The 11,401-nt window shown below is 40.7% G+C and overlaps 1 protein-coding gene across 1 annotated transcript; it reads left to right on the forward strand.

The window, feature by feature from the left end:
* Positions 1–1,813: 1,813 nt before the first annotated feature.
* On the forward strand, positions 1,814–10,800 carry LOC109406304 (5'-AMP-activated protein kinase catalytic subunit alpha-2). The gene is made up of 3 exons (XM_029863169.2): positions 1,814–2,011; positions 2,075–2,562; positions 9,498–10,800. The coding sequence occupies exons 2-3, from the start codon at positions 2,095–2,097 to the stop codon at positions 10,665–10,667; spliced, it is 1,638 nt and encodes a 545-aa protein (XP_029719029.1). The 5' UTR covers positions 1,814–2,011; positions 2,075–2,094; the 3' UTR covers positions 10,668–10,800.
* Positions 10,801–11,401: the final 601 nt, after the last annotated feature.

The raw sequence follows: 11,401 nt of genomic DNA on the forward strand, positions 1-11,401 counted from the left end.
GGATAAATACGAAGAGTGCTGAAAAAAGCGAGTTTTGCAACGAGTTCCATACAAAATTTTATGCAATGATTTTTTCATAATGCAACCCATTTGAGTTGCATAATGTTCATAATGCAACTCAAATGAGTTGCATTATGAACATTATACAACTATTTTTCATTATGCAACTCATTTCAGTTGCATAATGAGCCAGTTCCGAAAAATTGACCATTATGATACCAAAATGAGTTATATAAAATGTAAATTATGATACTGAATAGGCTCCTAAAGTCCTATCGGGATTCTTGTTTTAAACCATAATATATGGTTCAAGAGTACATATTTACTCATTTTTTGACGTTTTTATTAAACGTAGTTGAAGATACAGTCCCGATTCGTTCGTTGGCGGCTCGTTATACTTATGACACACATGTGATACAAGAATCACTGTACAATTGCGCTTGAAATGAGTGCCATACTGAAAATTCTCTCAGTTCAAGTCAGTCTTGTTAGAATTTTCTTGACACTGCGTACCGTTGTACAGGAATCACACTCGTATCACATGTCTGTCTGGGGTATTAGATGGGCTGTCTCGATGGTTGGATGTTCGCTGGTTGGGGTAAACCCCAACTAAAAAGCACTGTCAATGTCAAAACCGATGTCAAAACGAGTTTGACGTCTGACCGTCGTCGCATCGCAGCTCCTGTATACAGACCGTTTGCGCAAGTATGTGAGTGTTTTGTGACGTATTTCTCGTCACTTGCGTGTGTCTAGAGCATTTTGATCAGTTGTCAGTTGCCCCAACGAACGAACACGGTTCGCTAATCGGGGCGCAGTCGTGACCCAACGAGCGAATCCTCGCTGTATATAATTTTTATTTTTTTGAAATCCCAGTGCGAAAAATGTCGAGGTCAGTCACACAAGGTTGACCTCAAATGTCAAAGTAGAACTATTTACCATTTTACTTATTTCGAATTTTCTCATTATTCCTTTGTTTTTAAAGTTCGAGTAAAGTACAATTCCGATTTGAATACCGTATTACCCCGCTAATACGACACCGACTGTTGTCGTATAACCGGGGTAAACTTTTAATTCGACAAACTGGTCACCCTACACCACCATGCTCATTGAAATTTGGCAACTCTATTTTTGTTTTTGTTTTGATTTCCGGCTTTGTTATGAAACATAATTTCATCAAATATTGCGGTGGCGTGAATGAAAAGCTCGTTCTTTCTACGATTGTTGCCATTCTTAGTTCATTCCGGTTGGTCTCCAGGCGGTTCGGGGTGCTTTGGGTTTTGATTAGCACCAACTCAGAACTTCCGAAATTTGCGGCTGCAAGAGGTGTTGCTGCGGGTGCGAGTATAAGCGCAATATCAAACTGTTTTGCATTTACAGTGTAGATCGCTGTGACATTTGAACACTTTTTAATTCGACATGTGTCGTATAAGCGGGGTACGAATTAAAAAGTGTCGTATTAAAACGTGTCGAACCAGAGGGGTAAGACGGTACCATGCTTGATCGTATTATTCAATATAAGCGAGATTTCGTCTTTAATTTTAGGACCCTATTGCATAAACTTCTTTACTCAAGTTTTTTTTTGTCTGTGTAGGGAGCGTCCATAAATTACGTCACGCAAAAATTGCCCATTTTCAACCCCCCTTCCCCCCTATGTCACACTTTTTGTATGAGACCTCTGAATTTTTTGTATGGGTTGTCACACTCTACTGAACCCCCCCTCCCCCCTAAAAGCGTGACGTAATTTATGGACGTTCCCGTACACATATGGTCTAAAAAGCTCATCCCGAGCCCGACGCAAGCTTAAAAAATGAATGACTGATTGTACGTCAGTGAGTGGCCGTCTGGTGGTTTGCGTGAGAAAATTTTTCATTGATCAAAATAAAAGAACAAACTCGTTTTGATTTTTTTTTTCGTCAAACATTTAGCAAAATATTGCTATAGTGAAGTGATGTACTAGTTCAATGATTTATGCATCTAATTGAGCATAATTGATATACTTATCCGCTAGGAGGTAAGTGCGACCTTGGTTTGTGAAGGTTCTGAAGGTGATCTTTATTTTTCTTCTCCCGTCTAGTCAATAGAAGGGGCGACGCAATGACCGACAAGGGGACAACCACGGCCCAGCCGCTGGTGCAGATAGGTTACTACACCCTGGGGGCCACCCTGGGAACGGGGACCTTCGGGAAGGTCAAAATCGGCGAGCACACAAAAACGAAGCACAAGGTGGCCGTTAAAATCCTGAATCGTCAGAAGATCAAGAGCCTGGATGTGGTCGGAAAAATTCGTCGCGAAATTCAAAACCTGAAGCTGTTCCGACATCCGCACATAATCAAATTGTACCAGGTGATATCCACCCCAACCGATATTTTTATGATCATGGAATATGTCAGCGGAGGCGAGCTGTTCGATTACATCGTAAACAACGGAAAACTTCAGGAAACGGAAGCGAGACGGTTCTTTCAGCAGATCATTTCCGGGGTGGACTATTGCCATCGCCACATGATTGTACATCGCGATTTGAAACCGGAGAATCTCCTGTTGGATCACAACAGGCATGTAAAGGTAGGGAAAATGTCATGTTTTGTTGTAGCTTGATAAGAGTTGAGTTAGGTATTTATGCAACCAATTGCAAAAGACTAGGGTAACCAATATAATTTGGACCCCCATATATTTTGGACCCCCTGGATTGCATTATCGCAACTTTCACAGATTTAATGAAGAAATGACGAAAATTTTTAGAATCGTTATTTAAGTTAGATTGCTCTGCACGGGCAGCAATCATTTACTCACTGGAAATATCATTATTTGCCTTGAAATTAACTTTTTTCAATTTCGTCATCCGTGCAAGTGTCGCAACATGTTTACAAAAAGAGAATGTGGCGCTGAGAAAACTTGAAGATGTAAACAAAAACGTTTTTCATTCTAGCGCACTAAATTCGCAAATTTTGTCTAATCAGCCATTGTCAATCAAGTAATTAGGATATGAACCAGCATATTTGAGTGGCAAATTCTTTGAAAGTAGTTTCAAACGGATTTAAACATCGGGTGTCCAAAATATATGCTGAAGAGGGTTCAAAATACATTGGGGTGTCCAAAACAGTGAAAACTGATGCTTCAAAAATAAGTTATTTTCATCAAATTTTCAGCCGGGAATGACCTTGTGGGTATTTTCAACGGACAGTAAAGGCTTTTACGATGACACTAACATCATCATAATGTGTAACACCCGCTGAATCTGTTTGATTTTGACTTAAATTCAAACTAATGTCCTCTAGGGGTCCAAAATTCGACCGTTACCCTATATTTTACAGCACGTACATTTGTCCAACAATTGGTTACCCGCTGGGAATGACCAATCGATCAACTTTTCATCGCAATACAACATTCGGTTCTTCAGATTTGTGCTCTTGAAAATTCGACTTGTAGCTTCGTCATATCAGGCCAAACATTTCAATAGGTCCTATCTGCATTTGAGAGGCTCTCTTTGTTCACTTTCTCTTTCAATTATTGCAATGTAATGGTACATTTTTCAACTATTTTTGCAGTACAAATCAAAAGACAATTGTTTTGACCATCGTTCAATGCAAGGAGACAAACATAATACAAATAAACAGCTGAGATGTTAACGAAAGAGAGGGAAACCAAAGAGAGCCTCTCTTCTGCAGATAGGACCTTTAGACATGTTTGGCCTGATATATGTCCGGTCACGGACACTGGACGGAGGATGGCCGGCTCTTCCCACTGAAGAGGGCCGCAGGAACAAAGCTGCAGACGATAGCTCGACGACTTCTGAAAAACTCTCAAGTGGTTAGCCTTGTAAAAGGCTGATTGTTCGGCTGTCCAAGAAAAACGCTTGGGAATAAATTTCCAACGATGTTTATTCCTTCACTGATCAACAAAAACTGATGCTCTTCGAGCGAATTCCATTTCATTTATACCCTACCCCAACATTCCCAAAATACACCACGCACCAATCACCGCGAGCCTCGCTCGCATTGGTCGGTGCTCTGCTCGACGCTGCGATGCGAACATGTCGCAGCGTGTTCTTCGCGTCCCTGCCTCGCTTCGCTCGCATGATGATTCTGGCCGCCGCCACCGCTCGCATGTGGTGGCCGTCGTCACCGTTCGAATGTACAGCCGCTCGTCGGCCGCCAGCCAAGCAACAGAAGCATTGTCGTTCGGGTGGGTAGTGCGCGTTCACATGTCGAATTCGTTTATTTGCACCGCCTGCACCGCTTTGCCACCGGGTGTAGCAAACTTGCACCGAAACCGTTCGTTTATTTGCATGTACTGTTCTGTTTTGACACCCGATTGGCACCGGTGCAAGAAAATGCTACACCCAGTTTGAGCGCGGTGTAGCAGGTACAAAGCTAGTTTTACCAATACATGTATATCGCTGAACATGTATCGTAGTTTTGTTTTGGTAGGAATGATGATTTTCTTTTCGGCATTAGTTTTCTTGGATATTCGTTTATTTTGAGAAGTATTAATTTCCAAAGAGCAAATCTGTTTGTTTAAAACTTATTTAAACTTGATCGATGATTATCAAGATGATTTACACGTCTTTTAACTTCTGCGGAATTTAAAAAACCGTAAATTCTATTTTTTTTGTCTTACAACAAATATTGAATGTTTGAATTACATTGAAAGTCAAACAAATGTCACTAAAGGATGGTTAAAGCGTTTTTAATATAAGTTGCGTTTCAATAACGTTATGTTTTAAAAAGCATTTATTTAGGGGCTGTCCATAAACCACGTGGTCATGAGGGGAGGGGGGGGGGGGTTTGGAAAATGACCATTTTGTATGGACTAATGACCACGCGGGGGGGGGGGGGGGTGGTTGAAAAGTCCTAAAAAAATGACCACGTGATTTATGGACAGCCCCTTATTTAATTTTTTACGTTGTAGCTAAACGTTTTCTATAGGAAGCAATCAGTGAAGTACTAGATTGAAAGTAGTGAGCTGGATTTTTGTATGGTGAGATGATCAGTTCTCCATATCTGTAATGAAATGGTACAAACAGCATGGGTTATATGATTTCTTGACTAATTAGATGCTATTTGAGCAAAAGTTTGGGTAGCTGTGTTGTTGTATTATTTATTTCTTGCAACTTCAACAACACAGTCACCCAAACTTTTGCTCAAACAGCATTAAATTAGGCAAGAATCCATATAAGGCAGCATCCATTTATTACGTAACGCTAAAAACGAGATTTTTTCTCCATTTGGGAAGTTTGTGTCATTAAATTAATTAGGAACAAAATAAAAGTTATTGGAAGTTGGTGATATCACGGTAGTTGTGATTCCGTCCGTGTATTTGGTACTCAGTGTAATAGAATTGCTTGAATGGACACAACACAACTTGGTTCTATTAATAGGACAGATCGGTGAAGTACTAGATTTGTAGTAATGACAATGAGCTGAATTTTAGTATGGTGAGAAGGTCAATTCTCAATTTCTGCAATGAAATGATGCAAAAAGCGTGGGTATTATGATTCCTTGCCTAATTTGATGCTGTTTGAGCAAAACTTTGGGCAACAGTGTTGTTGTTTTCTCCATTTCTTGCAACATAAACAACATAGTTAGGGTAAATCGGGGTAATTTGGCCACCTTAAGCAAAAGTCGATTGAAGATGCAGAAAACAACGTTGAATCTCTCGTACATCGTATGGTCAGAATGTTTCTGATAATACTATACTAGTTGCATAAAAACATCATAGTCTAATCGTGTTTAAATGCCAAAATATGATTTTTGAAAAAAGTGTTGTTTTTGGGTCGTTTTTGAACCGTCGGGGTAATATGAGCACCCTATTTTCAATAAAGAATTTTTATCGTCTAATGCAATACAAACTTAATATGCTTCGCTTGGTGTTGAATCATATAGTATCAACTTGAAGTGTACAGAAAACAAACTAATTTGAAAATTATTTAAAGGTATTTAAACAAGAGAAGTCTTATGAGATGTTTTTGTTCAGCCCTCTTCGGGGTAATTTGGCCAACAATTTTAAATTTTATTTTTCTAATTTACTATGAGACTAAATTACTTCGTTCTAATGTTTCAATCGCTTCAATATCAGGCCAGTATAGGAGCTCCTAGGTGGATTTTCATAAATTACTAGATTTTAGGTGATTTTCCAGTGGTGCTCAAATTGCCCCATTGGCCAAATTACCCCGACTACCCCTATCCAAAGTTTTGCTTAAGCAGCTTCAAATTAGGCAAGGAATCATAATACCCACGCTTTTTGCACCATTTCATTGCAGAAACGGAGAATTGTCCTTCTCACCATACAAAAATTCAGCTCATTACTACAAATCTAGTACTACACCGAACGTGCCCCATTGAGTTTATCCTATTTGTTTCGAAAAGGGATATACGATTGTATAACATTTCGCGGTAAACCACTTCGCGGTAACCTATTTCGCGGTGTGCCATTTCGCGGTATGACATTTCGCGGATGATACCATTTCGCGGTATGCCGTTTCGCGGTCTATACCGTTTCGCGGTGGACCACTTTGCGGTCTGCACCGTTTCGCGGTCAGCCATTTCGCGGTTTGTACCAATTCGAAAAAAAAACTGCTAATGGAACTAAGAAGGGTGAACTATTCGATCATTGTGTGTAAGGGGTCGTTTATAAACCACGAAAACCAAAATTTGAACAACTCAGATCCCCCTTCTCTCTCTTGTCATCTTTTGACCATATAAAATTTCGAAAATTGTATGGAGCGTGGACTTTGACCAGACCTCCCTCTTCCAAAATGTCTAAGTGGTTTATGAGCGACCCGAATTTGTTTGTGCATTTGTGCATGTATGCGAAAGAACGGAAACATTAATTAACAGGCAAACATCAGTTTCAACATCGACTTAACACCTTAAAATATAAAGTGGATATTTGAGTGCTGCTTTATGCGTGTGGAAAAATCAGCACACTTGGCAAAGTGTGTACTGATAGCTTAAGGCTGACTCTCGAAGTGCTGAATGCACATAAGGCTGCAACAATGTAAGCATTACTTAAGGTTGCAATAACAAAAGGCTGAAGATAGAAAATGTTGAACATTCTAGAATGCATACGTCGTTGAAAATATTCTCATAAGAGATTTTTCATTCTTTTTAGCATAGTCTATTCTTTTGAGACATACTATCACGACTACGTGTCACCTGGGAACCACTGTATACTGCGTATAAAAATCAAATGATATTATGCTTATGAGCATAGTACTGCAAGAGCGGTTTTGTAAGCGACTGCTTTTGTATTAACGACACCAATTGAAAACTAGCCGTATCACTATTTCAATTTTCAACTACAGGCTTTTCATATTTTCGAGATTCAGCCTTATGTATCCAAACATTTGTGATTTCAGCCTCACGTGTTTCGGCCTGTCTCGAACTCTAACTTGAAAGAACAGTTCATGAAAATAAGAAGGGTGAACTCTTAGTTAATGGTAAGTACATTTGTGCGTGCGTCTATGCTGGCCCATATATTATGCGTTGCGCGAAAATTTGTACGCGCAAGCGCCCATACATCTCCGCCTGTAAGAAAAATCATTTTGGTGTTTTCGGCGCAGTATTCCTTGGCCAATTCGCGCACTTATTGTAGAAGACACCATAACGATTAGACATACCAGCGGAGGACTATTAACGATTTTGCACCATTTTCGCTCTCTATTTTCTTGCAACGGGTAATAGCCGAAATCGTTAACGCGCGGGTATTCAACAAGACCATACTGAGGGTACGGGGTTCGATTCCCGGTCGGCCCAGGATCTTTTCGTAATGCGAATTAGGGTCTGGGACCATTTGGGCAGGAGCACCTATTTTGGGCACTTGCTGTTATAACTCGGGGCCGGATCACAACGTCCGAGGCCATACTGTCCCGGTCGTTAAGTCGCGTTTTTTTTGCGAAATAACGTCCAAAAGTTTAGGTGCGTCATAATATCCTATGTGCCTTCTTTCCTTGGACTTCGTGGCATACTTGTATGTTTGGACGTTATGCCCCGGAAAAATGCGCCATAAAGCCCTGGGACATTATGGCCTCGGACGTTATGATACTGCGCCTTATAACTCAGTCAAATTCAAACCAATTGATATGAAATTTTGTACATGGCTAGATACTGTGCGTATCTGAACATGTTCCAAAAATTAAGTCAATTGGCTGAAAATTGACTGAGCTACACCAGCAAATGCCCAAAATAGGTGCTCCTGCCCAAATGGTCCCAGACCCTATCTTGTCTTGTATCAGTCTAAACCAGAAATGTTTAAAAGAAGGGAAAATATTCGATAAAAAAGTTAGCAGCTTAACAATAAACTCAAAAGAACGACATATGTATTAATAAAAGAAGGGAACATATCCTATGATGATATTACTAGTTGAATGCCAACAACTATCCTTACAGTGTAACTAGAAAGAACAGCCTATGTTTAAAAGAAGGGCAATTATTAGATGAAAACATTGGCATTGGTTGATGCCGAAAACTATTTTAAATGATAACTCGAAAGAACAGCCTATGTAAAAAGAAGGAAGGAGGAATTTACTATTTGTGAAAATTTTCTTCGATGCAAAAATTGCGACCTGGCTATGTAGGGCCTGGGACCATTTGGGCAGGGGGGCTATTTTGGGCACTTGCTGTTATAACTCAGTCAATTTGAAACCAATTGACTTAATTTCGAAAATTCAAGTCAATTGGTTCAACATTGACTGAATTATAGCAGCAAGTGCCCAAAATAGGCCACCCTACCCAAATGGTCCCAGACCCTATTATACAACAAACGATTTTGCATTTTTTCCAATCAAAGAATATTCTTTAAATATCAAAGCAGCCAAATTTGTAATATTTAAATACAATAATCTACCATTTTATTTAATAATTGTATGTATGCATGTGTACGCGTTGGCGTGCGTGCGTATCTTGAAAGACTTGCTCACAATGTGTGAATGTGCTTAAGAGATAAACTAAAATTAGGAACCGATTAATACCGCGAAACGGTATACCGCCAAATGGTAAACCGCGAAAGGGTAAACCTCGAAAAAGTATAGACCGCGAAACAGAAAACCGCGAAATGGTTCAAACCGCGAAATGGTCCACCGCGAATTGGTTGACCGCGAAATGGTTTACCGCGAAATGTCGGACAACCGGGATATACATATTAGCGTGGGTCATAGAGGTCGATTTTTCGGATCAAAGTTTTTTTGGTTCCATTTCGGGTCCTGAACGACTGTGCAAAATTTGAGCGCGATCGGTTATGCCTACACTTTGCGCATCGCGATTGAAATTTGTATGGGATTTCATATGGGAAAACTTACTTTTTTGAATTTTCCTTATAAAATATTAAAATTATTCTGAAAGTATGCAACCGATTATATTACAGTACAGCCTCGGATGTCCTGAAAAACTTTGCCGAAGACCGCAAAGCGATCCAAGGCGTGTGACAAAAAATATTACCTGCTGATCGTAAAGAAATGACCATGATCTTTCTCTACAATGCCATTATTGTTTCTTTCACAGATTGCCGATTTCGGACTTTCCAACATGATGCTCGATGGAGAGTTCTTGCGAACTTCTTGTGGATCACCGAACTATGCAGCACCGGAGGTTATCTCCGGAAAGTTATACGCTGGTCCAGAGGTGGATATTTGGTCGTGTGGAGTTATTTTGTACGCTCTGCTGTGCGGAACGCTTCCATTTGATGACGAGCACGTTCCGACGCTGTTTAGGAAGATCAAATCCGGTATTTTCCCCATTCCGGAGTATTTGAACAAACAGGTGGTGAGCTTACTCTGCCAGATGTTGCAGGTCGATCCGTTGAAGAGGGCCACTATTGAAGAAATTAAGAAACATGAATGGTTCCAAAAGGACCTCCCGGCGTATTTATTCCCTTCCCCGGTAGAGCAGGATAGCAGTGTCATTGACACCCATGCGGTGTCGGAAGTATGCGAGAAGTTTGGCGTCAAGGAACAGGAAGTACACAACGCACTGCTAAGTGGCGATCCGCATGATCAGCTGGCCATTGCATACCATTTGATCATTGACAACAAGCGCATCGCTGACGAAGCTGCAAAAGCGGAACTAAAAGATTTTTACGTGGCAGTAAGTCCTCCGCCTGCTCCGCCGGTACAACCGGAGCGTCACACTCCGGTCAACGAACCCTTCAAGTCGCCCTCGATTCATCCGGAAAGAATTGCACCTTTAAGAGAGAGACCGGCCACTACCGGAAGTGCCCCGATTCCTTCGCCAAACATTACGGCGACGGCCATGCCAATCGATAAACACCGCGGGACACCGGTTAAGCGGGCCAAGTGGCATCTCGGCATTCGGTCTCAGTCCAAACCCAACGATATCATGCTGGAAGTTTATCGTGCAATGAAGGCCCTTGATTTTGAGTGGAAAATAATCAATCCCTACCACGTGCGCGTCCGGAAGTACAACTCGCGCAACGACAAATACGTGAAGATGTCCCTTCAGCTGTACCAGGTGGACACCAAGAGCTACCTGCTGGATTTCAAATCTCTCACCAACGACGAGGTGGAACAGGGCGACGATGTGATCATGGAGAGCCTTACCCCTCCGCCGCCGGTGGGATTCGGCGGAATGGGCATACCGAACCAACCGACCGGACACCATACGATGGAGTTCTTCGAAATGTGCGCTGCTCTTATTATTCAACTAGCTCGTTAGAACAAACATCTGCTGCGCGCATAAGCGTTTAGTTGGCCGAAGATGCCATTTGTTGATAGATCAGTATCCAAAGTTTATTTTATGTATTAATGAGAAAATGATCAATAAAATTGCCATTGAATATATACAGCAAGCGTAGAGTTTATATTTACTGAAAAAAAAGTATGCCATGGAAACGGGCATCGGGGTAATTTGGCCAATGGGGCACTTTGAGCACCACTGGAAAATCACCTAAAATCTAGTATTTTTTAAAAATCTACCTAGGAGCTCCAATACTGGCCTGATATTGAAGCGATTGAAACATTAGAACGAAGTAATTTAGTCTCATAGTAAATAAGAAAAATAAAATTTAAAATTGTTGGCCAAATTACCCCGACGAGGGCTGAACAAAAACATCTCATAAGACTTCTCTTGTTTAAATAGCTTATACTTATGACACACATGTGATACAAGAATCACTGTACAATTGCGCTTGAAATGAGTGCCATACTGAAAATTCTCTCAGTTCAAGTCAGTCTTGTTAGAATTTTCTTGACACTGCGTACCTTTGTACAGGAATCACACTCGTATCACATGTCTGTCTGGGGTAATATAACATTCAAATTAGTTTGTTTTCTGTACACTTTAAGTTGATACTATATGATTCAACATCAAGCGAAGCATATTAAGTTTGTATTGCATGAGGCGATATAAATTCTTTATTGAAAATAGGGTGCTCATATTACCCCGACGGT

Source organism: Aedes albopictus, chromosome 3 (genome assembly GCF_035046485.1).
Source record: "Aedes albopictus strain Foshan chromosome 3, AalbF5, whole genome shotgun sequence".
Lineage (NCBI taxonomy): Eukaryota > Metazoa > Arthropoda > Insecta > Diptera > Culicidae > Aedes > Aedes albopictus.

What these genes read in the sequence shown, in the direction of transcription:
- LOC109406304 (XM_029863169.2), top strand. Translation starts at nt 2,095, where the DNA reads ATGACCGACAAGGGGACAACCACGGCCCAGCCGCTGGTGCAGATAGGT. An exon ending in ATCACAACAGGCATGTAAAG is followed by an intron (nt 2,563 to 9,497) that starts GTAGGGAAAATG and finishes TTTCTTTCACAG; the next exon opens with ATTGCCGATTTCGGACTTTC.